The sequence below is a fragment of the Neodiprion virginianus genome, chromosome 4 (assembly GCF_021901495.1).
Source record: "Neodiprion virginianus isolate iyNeoVirg1 chromosome 4, iyNeoVirg1.1, whole genome shotgun sequence".
In the NCBI taxonomy this organism is placed as follows: Eukaryota; Metazoa; Arthropoda; class Insecta; order Hymenoptera; family Diprionidae; genus Neodiprion; species Neodiprion virginianus.
Window position 1 is genome coordinate 643,023 of NC_060880.1, and position 23,248 is coordinate 666,270.

The window sequence follows — 23,248 nt, forward strand, 5'->3', positions numbered from 1 at the left end:
AACAAAGCTTGCCTGCAGAATAAGAAAAAATCTATGGGTTCGCGTTGCGTTGAGTGGAATAAAGAATTAAGGAGGGGGGTAAACCGTGGACGGTCTAAGATCATACCTATTTTTAGGAGTGTTTTTTAAAGAAAATGAAAATACTTGGATCAATTTGAATTTGAGGACTTTATTATTTATAGTTTCAATAATATTTTAGAATTTTCGCATTCAAATTAATAACAAAATGACGGCATGGCGCTTACAAGCAGGGAATTCCTCGGTCAATTTTTATCCGTTCAACTTGAAGTTTTGACACAATCTTTAAAACTTGTTTATCGATTCGAGTTCGTGGCTAGATTTTTGAATTTTAATCCCAACATTTTTTTATACACATTTCTTTAACAATTTGTCGATCGACAAATGAAACTTTTTGTTGATTAAAACTTTTATATAATTGGAAGAACTCTAATTCGAAAAGGTGTTTTTGACTCCAAAAAGTTTTTCCATTTGTTACAAGTTGGAACTATAAGAAATAAACCCCTCAAACTGAAATTGCTCCAAGTATTTTCAGTTTCTTTAAAAAATAAATCCTAAAAATAGCTATGATTTTAGACCGTCCAAGCTGTCCTCTCTCCCCCACCACCCTTTAAAAAGTAGCTCTAACACGCTGTTGGAGTACCGACCAGCTTCTCGTGCTAATTGCACTATTTTAATTCCCAGAACAACGAGGTTGTTTGGGTAAGCCAGTGCTTGGTGAACTATCGAAAAAGGATTAGCGCAGGGGAACACCAGCCACGGCTGCCAAGTGTCTGCCCTGTACGAAGGCGAATGCCCGTCGTTGAACTACTTAGGTTATTAGGAGAATTAGACGGTAAGCCGTCTCGAGTTCCCGGTTAATTGATCCACCGCAGGTGTCCCGAGCACACTGCGATCTGTAGGAGGCAATTATCAAGAATCCTCAGGCCGTTCGAAGTTCTCGAATTAATTTCGTCGTCCAAAAGGAGTCGATTGCACTCTACGAATTTTCGTCCAACCTAGCCGTGATGACAGTGGAGCATCTTTTATACACATGTCTTGCTTACTCGCGTAACTTTCACTCTTGGGAAATGCAGCGGGACGTAGAGGTAGTCACAGTTTATTTGCCACGCGACAGGTTCCCTAGGCAAGAGGAATAGAGAGTGGGAGAGAAGCAGTCCCAGCTGTGTTAGTCAATTACATCAGCTCACCTCTCTGCATCTCTCGAATGCAAACCCGACGGAGCGACCCCCGGCACAACCAATTACCACTGCACAAACATGCTTCCGTCCGTCACTACGGATATTCGCGCATCCCGCCTTCTTCGGCAAACGACAAGTTGGGCTCACCTAACACGCACATCTGTTGGGGTGGTTCATTTTTAACTTTTCTTTTTTACTTAAAGTGCCGCTCGAGAAATTTGTGATGGACACTGAAAAAAAAAATTGACGCAAAACATGGACGAGGTAGGAAAATATTTAGAGGTAGCTACCAATTATTGTAATATTTTTTATTTAGTTTCATGCGGCACCTTACTGCCTTATATTGTATGTATTAGGTTGTTTTTTCGTATCGTGATCCAATTAATCATTGTTCATAAAAATCAGTACTGACAACGAAACGAGGGCATCAAGGTGATGCGATACTCCTATTACGGTAGTAAAGACTGTTATTCAGATTTCTTCGAGATGATTAACCGTTCGGATAAAAGACGAGAACTGCCAAATGCAGGATTGTTGGGCGCAGTTTGCTGTTGATTGGTGTAAACTAATACATACGAGTCCGTAAGGTGTGCACATAAAAATAAATAAAAAATATAACTATAATTGGTAGCGACCTATAAATATTTCCCTACCTCTTCCAGGTTTTACAGCAACGTTTTTTTTTAGTATTTGACACAAATTTTACGAGTGACCCCTAAAAAGAAGTAAAAAAATTAACTACCCCAATATCTATAGACATGAGATACCCACTGTGCGTTGGCCGGAGAGAGAAATTTCCGCGCGATACTCTGCACCAAGGCTTTGAAAAGTTTTCGACCACTCGGTCACCTCGTGTTTTGCGAATGTTTGCTCTCAGTTGTTTGCCAAATTATCGAACCGGTATGCTGCGGTTCGTGCCACTCTTGACACTGCAAACATAATTCGTTATTAACATAGAGTACACACATTTGTCAATAATTGATTAACCTTTGCGGCATAGTTTGCTGCACCGTACGGTTTGATCGTAATAAATCAGAAGCCGACGCGGAAGTGACCGGAAAATTCTTTTTGCAAATTTTTAATACATAGCTTTACTAACCAGCCATATTTTTTCCTGCATAACTAATTTACGATCAGCAGCGAGTGCAGTCATAATAATTTTGTACCATTTCAAGTGCAGGGGGATTAATTACGGCTGTTATTTCATCTCTAATTAAAATTCGTCGACGCGGCGCGGAGGTGAATTATATACGTGCAATCCCTGGGAAATAAAACGACTTTAAAGCATCAGTACGAATTAAACTTCATGCGGTACTAATTAGCCTGCTTTGTGATTCACGCGTGCAACGTTCGCCTGCATGAAGCAAACAGACCGACACCTTTAGTTTCATTGCAAGACTCACGGATTGACACAAAACCTTACCTACCTTGTACCTCCTTTTCTTGTATGCCGATACATTTCACTGTCGTTCCGTGTGACTAGAAAGCGACACAATTTCCGCCACCTTCTTGGTTTTCGTTTCAAAAAACGGTACGAAAAATCGTCGGAAATTGACAAGGAGAAGATCCGTCTTCCGGGCTGATCGTCTTCGGCAGCCGAAATCTCTGCAAGTGCGAAAACCGGATTTGAAAAACGCGCAAGCGTGGCCTCGTAAGTAGTCCAGTCACGTTTCGCTGAACAACGAGTCGCCGTGCGTTGGTGGGATTTTGGGATTCCGGATAATCAGATTTGGAATTTAGGGTCACGCGACTTTGCGGCCTGCCGCGAATCCCTCCACGCGGTAAATGGCGAACGGATGACCCGCCACCGATTCCTTTTTGACGCAGTGTCCGTCCATCCAGGGTCCATGGGCGGCATTCATCCACGCGATAATTCAGGCGAATCGATCCGTCTGTTCCTATCTAACTTCTGCGAATGGATTCCTGTGTGCAAAAGACCGCAACGGCGGAAAAATCGTTCGGGTTCCGGGTGTACACGAGTCGTGAAGTAAGCGGAAGCTTCTGCTGTACATGAAAAAAAAGGAAAGGGAGGCGAGCCTTCTTCCGTCTCTTTTCTCTCCACCGCGTTTAGGCGTAGAGTGTTTGCTCGGTGGGGGAGCTTAGCGAAACGTGACACTGGTTTCGCGGGGATTCGAGGACCCGTTCGGGATGAAGGATAAAGGCTGGATGCTCGTCCCTCGCCCCGTCGCGTCGGAAGGAAGACCACGGTTAACCACAGTTGGAAACTTGCTAGGATTAAGCACACCGAAATGTCATTTGTTGTAACGAAGTTTCCGGCTAATGACTGGGCTCCGCTCGGGCGAACGAGCAGCGCTGCTTCCGCCTTCGTTGTAACTTTCTCGGCTCCGAAACTCGTTTCCCAATCTGGTGAAAAAATTGATCGAGAATGGGGGAACGAGGGATCTTGCGCGTGGGTACCAAGCGACGGGGAATCATCGTCTCATTTTCCCGATTCACACTCTTTCTCGTCATTTATTTGTATACTATTCACAGTCAATAATAAATTATTAAACAATTATATCGTCGAAATAATAAACAAAATAACCAATCGGCGAAGAGTCGGTGGTAAATGTATATACATACAAATTATCATATTTCTGTATATCATAATATATGTACACATGTGTATCATATCCCCTGGACCGCCCCTTCCTATAATAAAGATAACAATAATAATAATCATTGATGAATGAACGAAAGGTTACTTTCAATATATAAAATTTTTTGTTAATAATAGTGGGATATTTGTTGGGATTGAGGGTCGCTAGTTTCTATTTTATTAGATTTTTCTTTTTCTTCGTCACCTCTTATTTACAATTATTATTATTACTATTATTACTATTATTATTATTATTATTGTTATTAATATCATTATTATTAATATCATTATTAATATTTTTATTAATATTATTATTAATATTAGTATTACTATTACTATTATTATTATTACGCATATTATTATTATTATTATTATTGTTGTTGTTGTTGTTGTTGTTGTTGTTGTTGTTGTTGTTGTTATCTCTCATTAATCGACTAGATGACTAATCGTATCGTGTATAATGAAATTTTTGTGTCAGGCAATTATATCGATTTTATCATATTACGAATAATTATTATTTATCTGCAATATAATATCATATATGTGATAATTCAGAACAGACTTGCAGCCTCTTTTTAGGAATAGATTCTCATTATTCTCTCGTTTCACTTTAATTCTATTAGAATTTCGTCACTAATCATAATTGAATTATATTTTGTTACCTTAAAGTTTAATTTTGTGAAAAGTATATATAATTTGAAAAACTGGTAAATTCGAAAAATTAACGACGGAGCCAGGAATCGAACCTGGTATCTAGCGATGCTTTACCGGAGCCTTACTCCACTAGACCACCTAGCCGCCCTACTCTTAGGGCGGCTAGGTGGTCTAGTGGAGTAAGGCTCCGGTAAAGCATCGCTAGATACCAGGTTCGATTCCTGGCTCCGTCGTTAATTTTTCGAATTTACCAGTTTTTCAAATTATATATACTTTTCACAAAATGAAAAATTACCTCGAGATTAATATTAATATTGATGATGCATATCCGCATTTCAATAATATACGATCCGCAATTTAATATCAGACGGTCATTGACTGTCTTACGAGCTTCGCACCAAGAAGAGTAAGTTACCAAAATGTAAACACACTTACAGACACTCTTACAATTGTGCTCGAAGAGGAAGAACACTTTCTATATTCACTTAAAGTTTAATTGTTGTTGTTTTCTTTTTTTTTCTTTTTTCAGCTGACGTTCAGCTGGGTAATTTATTTGGTGAGTAAAGGATGTCGGAAAACAAAGAGACAAACATTAGTTGAAGAAAAATTAAACGTAAAGGTAACAAAATGTAATCAAATCTTATACATGTATGTCATATCAATTGATTTAACCCACACAAATGAAATTTACACTTAACGCCGAGAGCTGATAAAAATCACTGTTGTGTCTATTATTAGTAATATAATTTTTCTAAACTTGTTATGTTCGTTACCATTTCATCCATTCTAACTTCATTCCGATTCCACTCTTTCTCTCGCACGTTTAATTCTACATAAGCTATATATGTCTGTATATGTAATAACTTGACGGAACGGATAATAATCTACAGTGACTGTGTTGCGAGTCCTTATACCTCTATATCATATATACGTATATGTATACGAGTAGATATGTATGTACATATGTACATGCAGATCCGCGTTGCAGGCATGAATAAAAGTTTTCCATTACACACGGTATGCGTACGCGTGTATATGTATATTTTCGTAATTCAACGGGTGAATATGATTTACTCGCTTCACCGATCGCTTTCCTGTTCGCACCCCTCGTAGGTGGTGCAACGGTTTCGTAACTTTGTTTTAATTTCCACTCGTTTTTGTTTATCATTTGAAATCGTTGACACATTATTTATTCACTTTTTCACTTATTATAATCTGTATTGAATATGTTTGCTTGTTTTATTTTCTGTTGTTTGTTAATTTTTTTGTTTGTTTGTTTTTTTCTGCGAAAAAGTGTTTTTCACCGATTTCGCGTACCACCGAGATCCGACGTGGAATTATTGCTAAACCTGCGTGCGTATAATATTATGTAAAATGTAATTGCGATGCTGAAAAAAGATTAATGTCACGGTAACGCGTGTTCTGTACATTTATAATACGTTTAGCAAAACGTTCGGGACGTAAAGTTGGACTTTAATCAATTGTGAAAACAATTGCCGTACAGCAGGTGTAATTTCACCAATAACGCTCTGTTCTACCTATCGGACTTCCTACATATGTGAAAGGTTCCTTTGAAAAACTTCTGGCAGTGTTAAAATAGGCAATGGTTTTGAAAATGATGATTCGCTAATCATACCAGTTCCCGTTATTTCAACCTAGAAAAAAATTTTAAAAAAATAAAAATATATATATATGTGTGTGTAATTTATCGACGGAAGAAATCGACAAATTGTACACGGAAATGAGGTTTAAAATAGGTAAAAAAAAAAGAAGAAGAAGAAAAAGTAATTCATTTACAATTTAAATTCAATGTTGCCACAGTTAAAAAGCATAATGATGATAATTTCTACGAAAGATTGCGAATAGAATTGGGATGAGCATGCAGCTTACTTTATTTCTTATATTTATTTCTACGTAAAGTGTGTTCATTGATTTTCAGTTTAATAGCACGGGATTTTCAGATCCACGCGCTCGTCTATGAAGAATGATAAACGCAAAATACTAATAACGATGATAAGGAAACGGAAGATAAGTTTTTAACAATAATTTACACATGCGCGCACAAGCACAGAGGGAGAGAGTTAGGACAGTGTCGTATACCTTTGTATGATTCAAGTACATATTGTAGGTATACATCATATATCTGTGATTAACACACCATTCCGAGTCCTCTCTTCAACTTTCTAACTCTCATTCTCTCTCTACAAATGTGATATTTATCTATCATTTACACTATACAAAGATATACAGGGGATCCAACGTGATTACGGTTATTATCGTTATTCATATTATCATTCGTCGCTTGGTAAGTATGTAATTATCTCGTATTAAGTTTTGGCAAGGGTATTATGTATGTAATGTATGCATGTATGTACATACGTACGTGCATACATGTTTTTTTTTTTTTTTCTTAATACAAAACATTTTCCAAATTGATATTAAAAATTATACAATATTTACAGCGAAATATCGCAGTTCTTAGGTCATTTGAATTCAACCTTGTTAATCTTTTGAAGCTCCAAAATACCCTTCTTCGATCATCATCAGCGTGCAATCATCGTCATCATCAGTATTAATAATACATTAAAGTATATATATATATACATTTACTAAAATCGCGAATTCGCGATAGATCGTCAATATACCTACGTAGTCGTAGTTTTAACGAACAGAGTATCTAAGGTACATCACTTATTATATGTAATTTCATATTTTGATGGGGGATTGTCGGTCGTTGATTATACCACGTACAACTACTATTAAAGACTGAGACCTCGCTCAAAATTGTTCCGATTTTTTATCAGAAATTTTTTTTACGTTGTTTCTCTCTTCCGCCCGAGTTTCCGTTTACTTTTTTTCTTCGTTCTCTCTCCCTCTCTCACGCTCCGTTCGCAACGAAGCAGTGGAAATACCGATACCGAAAGCCGAACCAATCTCGATTGAACCAGTGAAACCGGCAACAGTGATAGAGGAGCCATCCAATTTACGCACGCACAGCTGCAGTTATTACCGGTTAGAGATAATGGTCAGATTTAATTGGAATTAACTCGCGGCCAGATTCTTGACGAGGCGGATGATGAAACGCGTCGATGTGGGTCTTCGAATAAAAATACTCGAACTGGCCGTGCTTGTAATAAGCTGAAAGGAGTGATTGGCCAACAACAAAGATCGGCAGGTAAATACTAATTGGGAGCTCTCCTTCAAAATCATTCTCTGTCCTCCGGTTCGTCGTTTAAATTCTTTCAAATATTTACCGCTTTAATTTTCTACCCGGTATTTGGTTGACGTATGCATCAGAAGATACGAATTAGCTCGCTTGGAATCAAAAATCCAATTCAATTGAAAAAGATTGCTTCTACCTCTATAAACAGATCGAGTCGACGCTACCTCGAACGAATTTTCAGGCCTGCCTGGCGGCAGTGAAAACGTAAGTAAGACAAGTGTACCAGTTATTGACACAATTTAGCCCCAATAATTGACTCTTTTATTTTCCAAAATTATAAATCCACGGGACCAATTTCTAGAGGGTTAGACGGTGTAATGTTATTTTTTTGTAATTTTACAACTAAGGATGAAACAGATATGGCAAATAAAAAAAGAAAACGGTCAATAATTGGGACAGGATGAATAACCGGTAGACTTACCTTGAGCGAGAATTAGGAAAATATAAGAGGCATGTAAGTAACTGGCGAGTGAACGAGGAGTTCACCGGTACCCGGGTGTCTCGCCGTGCTGACTCTTGCCGGCGGATCCTTGGGAGGTCGGCGAGCCGCGGTTGAAGTTGCTGAAGGTCTTCGTCGGGGATTCGGTGACCGCCGTGGCGGCTAGGGCCTTGTCCCTGGGGGGCGGCGCCGAGCTCAAGCTGGACGAACTGACCCCCGAGTCGCTCGACTTTTCGCTCAAGCAGCCACGCTGCCCGAGGCTTGCCGATGCGTTTCCGCTCTCGCATCCGAGTCCGAGGTCCGAGCTTCCCCCCACCACGTACTTGACCATGCTCAGCTTGTGGCTGCCCTCGCACGAGTCCTCGATCACGACGCTGGGATCGGCGAAGTTCGGGGGGCAGTTGGCACGCTTCGCGACGAACCTGACGTTGCCGCCCCTCAGAACCGGCCGCTCGAACTGACCGTGAGCGCCCCCCACTCCGGCCCCCCCGGGGTTGCTCCCCGAGACGGGGATGTTGGGCAGGAAGTTGTCGCTCTTCGCTTCGATTATGCCCCCCGCGATATCGCCGCCCTTGACCTGCGGCCCGGCGTTCAGGTCGAGATTGTTCTCACGGGAGAGCTTCTTGCTCTCGGGACTCTCCGACGTCCCTCGACGATTCGAGTTCTTGTGGGCGTCGTAGCAGCCGGAATCCCGCGGGAACTGTCGACGGCTGAACGGCGAACAGTGTCCGGAAGTCTGACCCGAGCTTAACGCCAGTCGGGTCATGTCGTCCCCTTCGGAACTGGACGCCAGGTCCCCTTCGCTTCCGGCTTGAAAATGAAGCGCAAAAGCGACATCGCGTTATTACGACTGTACGGTGCACCCTGGTGGAAATTTCTAACACTACGAATTTCAACTGAAATTCGAACATTTCGTATTATTTCTTCCAAAATTGTAAATATGCGTAGTTTTTCGTAGAGAATTGTTAATTACCGTTGGAAATTTTAGTATATTGGAGATTTTTTTTAACGAAAAAAGACAAATTTTTATGAAAATCTACAAGTTTGTACCTGAAACTATGGATATTTACAAAATTGTACGAAATGTCCCAATTTTCAATTTCAACAGGGTAGAGACGATTTTGCCTCGAAAAATTCTTCGGACAGTCTCTTTTACCTCCGAAATTCAATACTCACAGTGAAGATCGTGGAGCAGTTGGACCGCCGTCAGAATCTTCGCCCGGTGCTCCGGCTGCTGGATACCGAGGTAATCGAGGTCCGCCGGTTCGAGTTCCCTGAAGAGCTCCAAGTCCTCGTAGCCGTTGAGGACAAATACGGAAATGTGTTCCTGGAGGTTAGAGGACGAAACGGAGATTGTGAGAAACTGACGGATGAAGGCTCGTCGAGCGTCGGAAACTTGGTGGAATTATCTATTACCTGAAGATTCATTCTCTGGAGCAGCTCCTCGACGGATCCGGGCTTCTGCCTGTACCTGTGACCCCATTTTCCCCGTTCAGGTTCACCGCGCCGCTGTACCCTCTCGTTCAGGATTTCGACGTTTATGAACTTGAAGTGTCCAAGGCGATTGTGAGCGACGCCCCGCCACAAACCGCTGGTGTTCATCTGAACGACGTCGATAACGTCCCCCTTCTTCACGGGGCGGCATGAAAAGAGAGATCGCGAGGGTTGAGGGGTTACACCCAATCAGGGAGGCCAAAAACAAGAAATTTTTAAAGGATTTTTCGCGAAGAGACGTTTCAATTTGTTGATTTACATTTTTTTTACATGTTGGCGGAGCATTGAACTTTATTCGAATATTTTTTATTTGTAGAAATAATGATTTTCAACACTGCCATAGCCGATATATGGGAGCACCTTTAAAAAAAGGCGTCTTTTGGTGAGCAAGATATATTTGGATCGGATAATTCCAAATAAAAACAAAAAAGATTTGGTTAATATAAGGTATTATCCGGTCGTTGATCAAAGGAATAAGAAAAATATTAGTTTGTACGCGCGCTTCGCGAGCTACCGACCTTGAACTTGAGGGCATCCTTGTCGTAGGGACTCGGCGTGTAGTCGACGAGGGCTCGGGCCCTGCAAAGAACGGGCCCGATCGAGGAAGGGCTGACCGTCTCCCTTTCCTCGCAGGAAATCGAGCTGTGATTGCTGCCAGCTCTTACCAACGCCTGAGTGCTGGAACCGCTGCCACTCGGAAGGCTTTCCACGCTGCTCGCGCTGCAGGGAAAAGCTTCGGACGAAGCTCTGTCTTGGCGGAGCCGGGATATCTTGCGTTGAACGTCGTGCCTCAGGTTCCTGGCTCGACCAGCGATTCCGGCCCGAGCGTCGCTTTCCAGAAGAGCACTCGCCTCCGACTGGAATTCCAATAGTTATTTCGTCAAGAAACCGAGGAACCCTTTACAACCTTTGCCGTGGGGTGACTATGAGACTGGATGGGTGAATTTTCGGAAAGCCACGGTTTCGGGTCAGGGCCATCGAACGTTGTTCCTGGCCAGCGAGCGAGACGAAATTACCTGACAAGTTTACCGACTAATTCAAGAGGAAATTCAAAGCTCTCGTATTTTTCGACTCGATTATCCAATGCCCGAGGTATTGCTTTTTGCAGGATTTTGATCCTGATGCAGAGGCCCGTAGTGAACGTTTATGGTCAACGTCGATGAGATAAGCGAAGGTATTCGAACGGCGGGGCTCTCGACAATAAACCGATATTCCGATAGTTCAATACCTACTTTCCAGACGAATAATCGTCGTGCCAAAGAAAAGAACGCATAAAAACAGCGGAAAGAGGAAAGAAAGAACGCTAAGCGATCGTCCATACTTGGCCGCGAGTCGTTAGACCCCGCCGCATCAAGTTATCGATAAAGAAAATATGCAGAGAAGTAAGCGCCTACTTTGCCATGCGTACAAAGTACGAGAAAGTGTAAGAAATACGTGCGTCAGCTTACACGGAGAATAACAGAAAATTATACAACGGCGATAATAAAAAACGGGAAGCAAACAAGCGGTGTAAAACACTGTGTGAATATGTATGATGCAGGTTGTAGGAGGGTTAGGTTTGGTACCTACATATCGCATGCGTGCATTGATACGGTACATTTATTTATTTATTTACGGTATGCGGGTAGGTATGAAGGTGTAGGTACTGCGCGTACACGCCAATCAACAATCAAGTTTTAACAACTGTTGGAGAAGAATTGTAATGAAATCACGTACTGTGTGAACAGCGGCCAAATGTTGACTTTCGATCTCTTCTTGATCCTCGTAGTCGCTGCTTTGGCTCGGGGAAATTCCCTCCTCCCCGCTACTGCGGCTCTACAATTAACACCCGAAATATTTTTTCTAATATTGAACATATAATGTAGACGGACAGTTGGAAAGCTGCGTTGCATTAAAGGGTATTATAAATCGTCGTGTGTGAGTGAGTGACGGCGATGCCAATGTACATATTCAGAGTATAAAAGTTAGGCAGGGGGTTAATTATAGGTACGTATAGAAGTACGAGACAACGATTCAAGATTGCATTGTAGGCAAGTATATGAGGATAGACGCAATGTATGATCCGCACGTGCGCCACTGTATGTATGTATGTATAATGTAGGTCTGTCCATGTGTGTAATGTGTGTATAAAAGCTATGTTTGTAATATTATGTTAATATTAATGTGTTACGTGAAAATGTTTAAGCATCAGATAAGACATTTACCAAGAAAAGGCGTAAAGGGCAAAAATCAAACGAACCTTTTTTCCAGTCTTCAACAAATTCAATATCCGTTGCAAGCAACCGACGAGGTTTACGTTACTTGATCATATTTCGTTACAAATATCGAGCGTCCGTCGGCTAGTCGATTTCATTTCGCCGGAGCAGGAAAGAAACTGATCGACAAATTGTTTGCACAAGAGTTTTCGTTATTTATAACAGGACTTTCTGCCAGGATAAGGAAAGGAGTACAGAGACCTAGACCGACTCTTTTACCGAAACCAATGACACATGGTGTCCTGGTGATCCGCCTCTTTCCGACGTCTCGACAACGATCACTCGGACCAGCGATCGTCACGACTGTATTGGAACAGTGTTCGAAAGTCGTTGGAACGAGAACCGTTTCTCTCTTGGAATAATTCGCGTTCGATGTGCGAATAGGTGCAGCACTAAACCGACGCGATGATGGGGTCGACGGAGGTTATACGAGGCTACGGGAGATGGACCGAGGGAAGTTTGATTGGATATCGACTGACCTGTACGTCACTGCTGGCGTAGTCGCCGCTTTCTCTCGAGGCTCGCGAATGCGTCAGGGGTATGATTGTCGGAGGGTTGTTGTGCCCCTGAGGAAGTATGAGTCCCCGCATGGTCGACATCGCGTGAGGTTTCCGAGATCGGTCCCGAGGGAGACTGATGTCCCCGGCGGTACGTAGCGAGATAACCCCCTCACCCCTGTTCTCAGGGCGAAGATTCAGCGTGAAGCAGACTCTGAGGAAAATCATTGGTTCCGCGTTTAACACAGCGACGCAGCCAAGCGACCCCCTTACGGTGGTTAATTTGTTTACTTTTTTTTTACGTTTCTTTTTAAGGTACCGTTCGAGAAAATTTATGACTAATACTGCAAAAAATTTTTCGTAAAACCTGAAGGAGGTAGCAGAATATTTAGAGCTCGCTATCAATTATTGTAATATTTTTTACGTAATTTAATGTGTACACCTTACGGACTTGTATGTATATATATATATATATATATATATATATATATATACATGTATATATATATATATATTAGTTTACTTTTATCGTATCGTGGTCCAATTAATAATTTTTCACAAAAATCAGTACTGAAAACGAAATGGGAACATTAAGGTGATGCGATACCCGACTTTCTATAGTACAGACTGTTATCTAAATTTCTCCGAGCAATAATTGATGGCGAACACTAAATATTTTTCTACCTCCTCCAGGTTTTACGATAATTTTTTTTTTTCAGCAATTGTTACAAATTTGTCGATTACCAGCTTGAAAAAAAAAAGTTCAAAAGTGAATGACCCTACGTCCCCCTCATCTTTCCATTCTCCACTCACCTTCCGTTCTGGATCGTCGCCGTCGGCACTGGACCCCCGGTTGCCCCCATCAGGAAATCCTCCGGATCGGACTCGTAGGGCGGTTCGTCGTACCAGTGATGCCCCGGGGGCCCGGCCGGCCCCCCCGGGACTGGCCCTGGACCCCCGGCCCCCGCCGCCCCACATCTGGCGTCCTCGTCGTACATGTACGTGTCGTCTGGAAGCGGTAAATACCCGCGGTTAATCCCGGAGGGATGAGAGGGAAATAGTTTTTCATACTTCAAGAGCAGCTGGTACCGGGTGGAAATGTATTACGGATTCTTCTCCATTTTCCACACCCTAAGTTCTCTCTGCCTCCAAAGATGTTTTCAGAGTGTTTGACCAAGACGTTAGGGGATACGCTTTTTATACCCGTAAGCCTGGGCAAAATTGTTGACGTTTCAGCTGAGGTACCGCGAGGCGGATTCTCGATTGGTGAATTTAAATCCAAGGATGGAAAGTGGAGAGAGGGGGGAGGAGGGATTAAGAAACAAGGGAATCGATTCGTTAACAATACAGAGCCAGACGTTTTTCCGCGCGAGCGAAACAGAAAAGGGATGAAATAGTAAATAGGGGGTGGAAAAATCGGAGTTCTATTTCCGAGTTAACAAACCTCTGCTTCCATCGGTACATTTTATTCGACGTTGTACACTTACATTTATACCGCATACCCATATACTACATGGGTTTGTACAGTTTCACCGATGAGAACTGAAGGGCAGACTCAACGCGGATACATACGTGGTATATATTGTATATATGTATACATACGCCTGTAAGACTGTGTACATGACTATACCAACCTCCTGGGAGCTGACCTCGTCCATCCCGTCCTAGCTGCATTAAACCTTGCCGGATGTCCCTCAGTATCTGAAATAAACCAGCCCAGCCGTTATTTGACGCTTGGGTCGTTCCAGCGTTGTTACTCAACTTTGAAATGTCGTGTTTTTAAGACAAGAAGTTCAAACATTTGTCAGAGTAATTACAGATCATTTGAATCGGGGAGCAACGCCCGTTGTTTCGACGGTCGAGTCGATTGAAACGATAGAAGCTATCGGGAATAAGTGAGATATCAGCTGTATTAGATAAGTCGTCCGATCTGGATATTCCGATATTTCGAAATGGAATAAAAGAAAAAGGAAGGGGAGTAAATAAGTGAGCGGCGGAAGAATGCAGGAAAATCGCCGCCTCAGGCTTCCGTTACTCCAGGGTCGTTGCACGAACGAGGGTTGCGAGGTCATCACGCGAAGGTGGGTGAAGAGGTAAAGGAAGGAAGGAAGAGCGGCTCTTCCTCGCTCCGTCACCCGAGGGAATCGTAAACCTGTGGCGGAGGTGACACTAAAACTTTTACAGGGAATAGCAGCCTTTATTTCCATATTGCCTGTCTGTGGCCTTAGCTCAAAGGGCAGCTGAGCTCGTGACTCTCCCGCCGACTAGAGAGGAAAGTTGTTTAATACAGTTACGTTTTTTTTCTTCCAAGGCCCGAACAGGATATTTATTTATGAATATGAACTCGCACGCGGGTGACTTCCGGGCGAAGAAGAGAAGTAAAAAAAAAGAAAGAAAAATATTGGGTATCAAGAGACGAGAGACGAAAGCACGACATTCGTTCTCTTTTTCTCATCATCGACGAACGGAGCTGCAATCTCTTGCGAAATTCTCGACGTTAAGATCAAGACGGTCGGAGTACCGGTCAAGACTTAACACCGTCGGAGCATGAAGGGCAAGAGATGATCCTGGATTATCCGTTAGGGCCATCAGCTTCCCGGATGAAGGGTGTCAAACTTTCTAATCCGAGTCGCAAGCGTCGCGCGAAGTAAAATAACAGAAAACAACGAATAAATAGTGATGAAAATCTTTCATCCCTGAAACATTTGGGGCACAGATTAAATTTCCTCCGTATGGATTATAGCCGGATGATATTTTTCCTTTCGCTTTTTGGAACGCGTAACGCTCTACTAGACACGATTTCCGGCAATTTTAGACAGAATATTTCTGGTACAGATATTGTACCAAAAAAAATGACTAAATCGTGATGAACGTATTTCCGTGTATCTACATGCACAGATTGTAAAACCGATAAAAGGATTTGTAACTTGAAAAAAAATAAAAATAATAATAACAATAATAGGTCTAAAGTATCGAAAAAGTTGTAGTGGATAAAAGCGACTGAAATCTATACCACTGTGCGTTATATTCTATTGAAAATTCTGGGTATATGGGTATGCTCGCAACGTACGTGGATGCGGTGTTCGAAAGCTCAATACGGAAAGCTGTGCCGCTAGCAATTGTAACCGAGAAATGAGAACCGAGATTATAAACAACAAAAATAAAGCGGTCGGTTAATTGTTTTTTCTACATGCAATAGCGACCGATACATCCCTAAAAAAAAAACTCGATCAGACAATTTATCGGAAAGAATGTAATACAGTAAAAACAATCAATCAACTGTGCGCTAATCTGAGGATTGGATTTGTCCAATATTATTAAATCCTCTGGTATATTATACAGGTTCGTATGCGCCAGTATTGTATAATTCCACGACAAAAATGTGTATATAAATTCCTGATGAATTCTGTCTATTTGATGGTATCAAGCTCTTGAATTTACAGGCTGAGTAATTTTCTTGACCGTTTCCTATTTCTACTGTCGCAGAAAGAATATCCCGAGTATATTACGCGAGGCAGACAGCTGCCAGTGTGATCGGCTTGATGAGATATTTTTCTTTTGAAACAAAATTAACATACGCGAAGCAAATTTTGGAGCTTCGCTTCGCCTTGCTTCGTATTATGCAGAACGAGCTGATCGGCGATAAGGGATTGGAAAAGAAGCTGGGACGGCGTCACACGAGGATCACGTCCTCTAGACTTATTGCATAAATTATCATTCAGCATGAAGAAAGAAGTACGATTTGTATTAACTAAATAGTAAATGAATTGAGAGATGCATAGAAGAGCAAAGATATTGAACTCACTTCTTCATGCTCCTTGTGAAATTTCTCCTTTTTCCTCAGCGCCTCCTGGACCTTGAGCTGAAGTATGAAAAATCAAAAGATTAATTTTATCAGAGCTGTATAGTATATTTATATCGATAAATTCGATTTTCACAATAATAAGATTTCATTTCTTAACAATTAACATTTAAACCGTAGTGATCCAGCAATGCAACGTGTCTAAGATCAATAATGATTACTCATTGCCGTAGGAGGCGTAGGACATAATTGGAAAGAGGAGAGGAAGGGATGAAAGGGGTACAAAAAGGTGCACGGGTAAGAAGTTAATTCAATTTGTAACTTGGCTTATCTGCGTGCAAGCTGCAGGAGCGAGAAACGTGTTTACAGAGTAGGAAGAATGGACGAGAGAATGACGGTGTGGGAATATAATATCGGTGCAGAAAGCGGAGGGGCGTGAGAGCTGAATGGAAAGCGAGAGGTGCCTAGAAGTATAGCGGTGCGAAAAGTAAAAGGAAAATTTATGGTAATCGTAAAAAGTGGGTTGACGCAGGGCGGTGAAAGGAGGGGGTGGGGGGGAGGCATTATGTAACGTGATGAAGGGTCAAGCGACGAAAAACTCGAAAAGCTCCGGTCGCGAAAAAGAAGGAGAGGCCGCGTTGAAATGGGGTCAGTGGTAACGCGAGAGGCCAGGAGAGGAGGGGTGAACACATAAAATTAAATTGGATAAAGGTATAAAATTCAATGAACAGGTTGTGTATATTTACCGCGATTGTATGCCGTGCCTGCTATATAGATATATGGCGTATTTGTTTAAGATTCGAAATGCTATTTATAAGAATGGGAATAAAGGTGGGGAGTACAAAAAAAAAGTATAATAAGCACCGAGTACGATTCAGCAGGTGGTGTGGATCCGAATGGGTTACACATGAAACATCGAGCAGATGTATCTTTGCACTTTTATGAAAAATAAGTTGAGGAATTATTATTTCATCGGAGCTTCGATCGCAAAACTGTTTTCGTCATTTGGAGTTTTTGTTAGAATTATGTGATAAAAGCACAAACAAAATAATTAACAAGAGGAATACTGAGAATGCAAGCGCAACGATAATTTCTCTCGTGAAACATTGCAAGTGGGAAGAAAATTGAAACGACGAGATCTAGAGAGAGAGAGAGAGAGAGAGAGAGAGAGAGAGGGAAAGAAAAAAATAGGGAAAGTAAAAAACGGAAGTAAAAAAAATTAAGTGTGGTACGAAATGGAGTAAATCCGCTGAACATCCAACTTCTATAAAAGTAGGTACAGTGATTGATGCTTTCACTGCCGAGTTGGACTCAGTGAATTACTCTTTTTCCCTTGGGGTTAGATTAGGCTCAAAGTTTAGAGACGGAGGGGTGAACGAAAGGAAAGAGTAGAGGGAAAAAAAAAGAAAAAAACACGAACGAAGAAAAAGAAAACGACTGTGAAGTCTGTGACTTATGGTATATACCTGTATGTTATAGGTACATATTTATGTATATATACACCTGTACGCGTGCGTCAAAGTTATAGGGTTGAAATTCACCGTCTAAAATTCGTCTCCGCAAATACATATGTATGATATATTTTTACGTAGAATGTAGATGCCGTGATGGAAGTATAAAACTGCACATAGATGTATTCAATGCGGATAGCGTTTAATGACCATAAGCACGAAACTCACCCTGTGAATTGTTTCTTCGAAACTGTTCGGCTGACCGCCGTTCATCTGGAGATACCTCAGCCGGTCGTAGTCTCTGGGGTCGACCATCGACCGGAGAATCGTATGTCCCATTTCCGGTCCTAGTCCAAGTCCACTTTGCAAAACACTGTCCGGTGTATCGACCTTGAACCAATAAGCAAAGAGTAAGAATTGCCTTTCGGAACTAACCGAGCACAGACACGATTATCAAATATTCACCCTGCGGACACGACAGGGTAGGAGAGATTCAATTAAACGTCAGACTATTTCTGCGCTTTGGATCAAACCGCTTGCTCGCCAATCTCGCTATCAGTCAGGATTCAGGCAGACGAGAGAATCCCGGCGAGGATGATCGACGTGTATGAATTTGTCAAATTTCCTCGTTGAATTTGCACAATTACACGTAGCTAAATTTGAATCCCTTGCAAAGTCGTTGGCCAAATCCATTCCGGTGACTCGACACGAGCGATCAATTCTTCGGCGCTGGGTGTAAATCACAATAAACTTGGCCGGGAGATAAGACCGGGGAGGTACAGATAGATAAATTGCCAAGTGCGGTGGTATAGATTCAGAGATGGGTCGAGAAGGGGCGAGGGAGGGGCGGGCGCAGTGGTAGTAACATATATTTTTAAGGGCTAAGCAGCTAACTGGCCACCTGGGACAGCTTCTCCTTACTGCCGGATCACTTTATCCCCGTTCTTCTTCGCCTCGCTTCTCCGCCTACAACTCGATTTATCCAACCATTGTTACAGAGGGAAAGACAAAGGGCGGGGGAGGGCAAGGAACGATAGTGGGTCCGAGCTACCACACCTGACAAATGCAATTAAGCGCGGCCATTTGTTCCCGCCTCGACTGACACACGAACCGCAGTCCTGAGACTCGGTAGCTCGATGCATTCCATTTACACCATGTTCCCCGACATCTTCGTTTCTTCGCCTAGTTTCACTCTCTCTTTCTCTTTCTCTTTTCATCCGGCCATCAGCCGAGGAATTACACTTTTACGGTTTGAGAGGGTTTGGGAGGGTTTGGGAGGGGGTGGAAGAAGAGACCCTCAGCATTACGAGGCTGTTTCCGAATACCCCGGGGATCGCAAGACCGTAAAAATATTTATTCTCGGGTGAAATTGGGTTCGAGTTTGGTTACACCGCAGACCGTTGCCCATTGATAGGTATGCAGGTGCGTGTTCGTAGGCATCCGCTTTCCTACCTTGGAGAAAAATCTTCAATCGCCTCACATAATCCACGAATCGAGTATTCCTTGGCGCATTCTAAACCGAGAATGATAAAATTTCCTACCAGGTGTCATCAGTATTCGTCTGGTATGAGTTGACTTCTCAGCAATAGCCCGTTTCCAATAAAATATCAATTTTTAGAAGCAGATCCGTGAAGTGGAACGGTGGCGTAACGGTTTTCCACGGCGATGCCGTGGTGGCGTTCATTCCGGGGTGGGTTAATTGATAATTAATTCCAATTACGGCCTTGAAACGTTGAGCCTGTTGGCCGGAGAATGACACTAGCGACACTTCTGACTGATAGGTAGGTTATGGTAGATACCCACTCCTCAAGTTCTCGAGAATTTTGGAAAGAGATAATTGGCAGCACGAGTAAGAACTGGCGATCCGCAAATATTCACTTAATCGGTTGATCACTTTACGTGTACCATTCCGGCATGGGTAAAAAACTCCCAGCTGGTCTCTGACCTTTCGCCTTTCGAGCTCAAGCGAGCATCTCAAAGTGTGCGGCAGGACCTTTTTCGCTGCGTAGATCGGGCGGCACAAAGCGACGAAAACTCTGGGCCGTGCCGGTGATCCACGCAAACCACTTAGTCAGAGGGAAACCGAGGGTCAAGCAAGTAGCAGCAGGTGCTGGACGCGAGCCCTCATTAGGCAATTACTCGGAAGGTTATTCGCGGCACTGTGTCTAGAAGTCAACCCTCGGCCCTCAACCCGGGCCCAATGAGGGGCTGGATGGGAGCCAGACCCGGAGTAAACCGGTGAATTTTCGTACGGTGCAACAAGTCAGCAGTAATTGTGTAACACCGTGGGTCGATAGCCAGGGCGAGAATTTTCCCTCCCTTTCCAAGACCTCCGGATTTCGGTCCGTTTGGTTCGTAGTCGGAATTTAGGAGGGCGGTCCGGCGCCGGGTGTTTGCCTAATTTTTGACTGCCCTGTGCGGACTCGAGGGGTCAGCCAAGTTGGTCGACTTATTTGCAGGCTGCCAGAACGGCTTCTGTCAAATTCGACCCCCTGGGTCTGGGAAAGTGAATGCAGGTTTGATCCAGCCGGCAGCAGGACTCTCTGTCATACCCTTGGTCCAATTTCTCATGTATTTCCGAACGCCCGGTATCGCCCGACCGTGCACACTCCTCTCCGACGACACACTAACTCATCCGCGATAAACGAGACTTCGGATTTACGAGGCAAACATGCGTGTAGAGTCGCTGCTGCGTCGCGAAGACCGAGAGTCCCGGATAGCATCGGTGGTAGGTTTTCAGCCTCGAAGGAATAGATACTGGCTTGGTATAATATACCATAGATAAGCGACGGTTTTCGTTAGATTGAAAGATGAGGATCGCTCGCGGGATGATTAGAGCCTCACCAAATCTGTGCTTCCTCCATTTGTCAAGTTCAATGGGCACTGATCCGCCCTCAATCCCCTTTCTGAAAAAAACTTTCAAGCCTGCTAGCTGCCCCGCCGAATCGTCGGTTAACAAATTCGATCGTCAGATAGCAAAACAGCGGCCGCGAGAGATCTTCGACTAATTCAAACAGTCGCCTGATAAGCCAGCGGAAAGCGGTGCACCAGTTGATCCTGGCACGATAAGGCCTTGGAGGGATGGGATAGTGGGGGCAGAGCTTAGGCTCGACACGCGATCATTTATCCATCCCTGAAAACCTTCTTTTCAGGGGCTTGATCCGACCTGAGGAGATTCCCCGCAGACGAACGCCGAGTATATATATGCGGTATAAGGTATCTGCAGGCATACCCAAGGTGAGGTGAGGTGATCGATAAGTCACCGATCCTCGACGTAGCCTCACCTCGGCCGCGTGTGGGATGAGCATAGCCGAAGCTCGACTCTCCTTGCTTTATCATTCGGCTTTGACAAGCCAAGCCATTGAAAATCCGGGTATACACCGGGCGGTGCTTTGGTAGCTTGCTGCGATCAGAGGTATCGTTTTGCCACACCAATCGTTAGATTTACGATAAAGAAAAACGAGAGATAGATAGAAGAATAACAGGAACAAAGGAAAGCAGCGACCAGCTGAAACGGCCAAAGATCAGGGGCCAAAGGAAGAATGAAATTGGAGAGGACCCAAAAACGAGGCGAAGTAGAATGCGATATTGTATATGGTTGTAATTTTCATCGCCATCGTCGTATGTGGTTTCATAAGACAAACATATCGCCATGGTGCAACGCATTTTGGTTCTCCGATTATACACGAGAGTGTGGCCGGCGATCACGTACCGACAGCGGTCGGATTGACCGGGACATCAGCATGAGCAATGAATATGGAATGCGGCTGTTAGCGCGTACGGAGCATCGCCCGTGCTACTTTACGATAATCACTTACAATTAGAGGAATGCTCGCGTTCCGTCGCCGCATCCGAAAGCGTAGTCAATATCACGAACCGAAGCTATGTATGTACCCAGAAGCTTTTTTCTCACATCTAGTTATCGCATGTTGACGAATTTTTTTCCCTATTCTAACAACGGTTTTGGTACTCTAAGCACATGTTTTTTTTCAGGGAGTCAGGAATCGGATCTGAAACAAGTGCAAAGGGAAAACCATATCGGTATAAGATCGATAACAAAGCTGAGATTTGCGCTGCATAAGGAAAAAGCAAAGGCAAATGAGGGATATCTGTATTCAGCGGTAGAGATGTACTCTGCTATATTCGTGAATAAACAGCAGCGTCAAATTCAAATGCGAAGCGTGGTGGTGGTGGTGGGAGGTGAAGGTGGGAGGGTTGAGGTACTGGGAGACGCTAGAATTTCATGATTTGCTTATGCAAAAATTTGAGGGTGCGAATCTGGTTGGTGGTTTCGGAGTGGGGGGAGTAAAACGGAGGGTGCACTGAAAGCTGTAGTACAGGATATAGTAGCAGCGCGGTATTTAACCTTGGACACTGGCGTAGATATCTGGACCGGACCAGGCATCGCAGTTGTATTCTTGAATAATAATTCTTCTATTCGCCTGAATCCCGACGCGGCGACGTCCCTCTTCTCCTCAGCCTTCATACGGTTTGGATTTCAGAATGAAGGTAGGTAGGGTGGGCGGGAGGGAGGGAGGGAGAAATAAAGGAAGGAAGGAAGGAACTACAGGGTTTCACTCCCCGAAAAACGAGGGTCAGGAGGCTAACAGCTGAGTGTATTTCACGCCCCCTGCACGTCCCTTCGAGTATTAGCATATAAAGCGAGCGGTACGTCTTGTTTATGTTTGGCGGTGGTGTAGCTTCGGCGGTGTTTACTCGATATTTTTTCTTCCTATTCCTACTATTTTTCCCTCAGCTCTTCTTTCTCCGTTTATAATTTTCTATTCCTTCACCATTTCACTTTGTACATTATATTTCTCTTAAAGTAACAAACGTCTTCTTCGATCCTCCCCCCCCCCCCCCCCTCCCCCCTTCCTTCCCTATAATCAACACTTTTATCTCTCCCAACTTTGATATTAACCCATTACGATTCCGCAACGACTTGTATTACTGTTGAATTCAGTCTCTCTAGAAGATCTTCATTCAATACGCTTATTTGGCATACGACAGTGACTGCTGGGCACGTCAACCATGCGGTTTTTTGTATTAATGTATTTTTTTTTAATTTTTCTTCCTCTTTATCTAGGCGGATTCACCGGTTAAAATCCGAGGGCCTTTAGCGGCTCATCATAGGATGAAATGATCGCCATAGGGCCATGGGTATACCTATAAACTTTACAGCCTCCCGAGGCATCAAGAGGCATGGGGTCGCCGAGTTCCGACTACAGTATAGGATATACCAGAGAAGATCAAAGCGTCTGCGTATCAAATTGAGGCCCCTGGCTAGTGCTACGTCAGCAACGCTCGTTCAACCGTTCGTTCGTTCCTCTACGTTATACGTATCGCTAAATTAACAAATGATTCTGCCACTGCTGTGGCAGCAGCAAACGAATATTTCAAGTGGTCACAGTTCAGATTTTGGGAGAGAAATAACTAAGTGTCGTTCGAACACCGTTATTCGAAATTGCTGCATAACGATTTTTTACTATCTGGCAGAGTGGGTAATACCTACGTACTTTCGACCATTGCAGCGTTTCGGAATTCAACTCCGTAAATTGGAAGGGAAATAGGAGGAAAATTTTATTGCTCTTTTCGTTTTCGTTATTCCCTTGGTTCTTTTTAAATTTTCCCTATT

The 23,248-nt window shown here is 43.2% G+C and overlaps 1 protein-coding gene across 3 annotated transcripts in view; it reads right to left on the minus strand.

Annotated features, from left to right (window-relative positions):
- Nucleotides 1-5,649: 5,649 nt before the first annotated feature.
- The window catches only part of LOC124302376 (uncharacterized), a 122,783-nt gene continuing 105,184 nt past the window's right edge, over nt 5,650-23,248 (minus strand). For 2 of the 3 annotated variants that reach the window (XM_046758503.1, XM_046758501.1), the window contains 10 exons: nt 17,842-18,003; nt 16,166-16,222; nt 13,995-14,061; nt 13,174-13,369; nt 12,343-12,574; nt 11,325-11,423; nt 10,127-10,465; nt 9,531-9,743; nt 9,291-9,441; nt 5,650-8,924 (listed from right to left, as the gene is read on the minus strand). In XM_046758503.1, coding sequence (XP_046614459.1) covers nt 8,158-8,924; nt 9,291-9,441; nt 9,531-9,743; nt 10,127-10,465; nt 11,325-11,423; nt 12,343-12,574; nt 13,174-13,369; nt 13,995-14,061; nt 16,166-16,222; nt 17,842-18,003 — 2,283 coding nt within the window. In that variant the 3' untranslated portion in view covers nt 5,650-8,157. The remainder of the gene's footprint in view (nt 8,925-9,290; nt 9,442-9,530; nt 9,744-10,126; nt 10,466-11,324; nt 11,424-12,342; nt 12,575-13,173; nt 13,370-13,994; nt 14,062-16,165; nt 16,223-17,841; nt 18,004-23,248) is intronic. The other variant, XM_046758502.1, reaches the window with a different exon arrangement.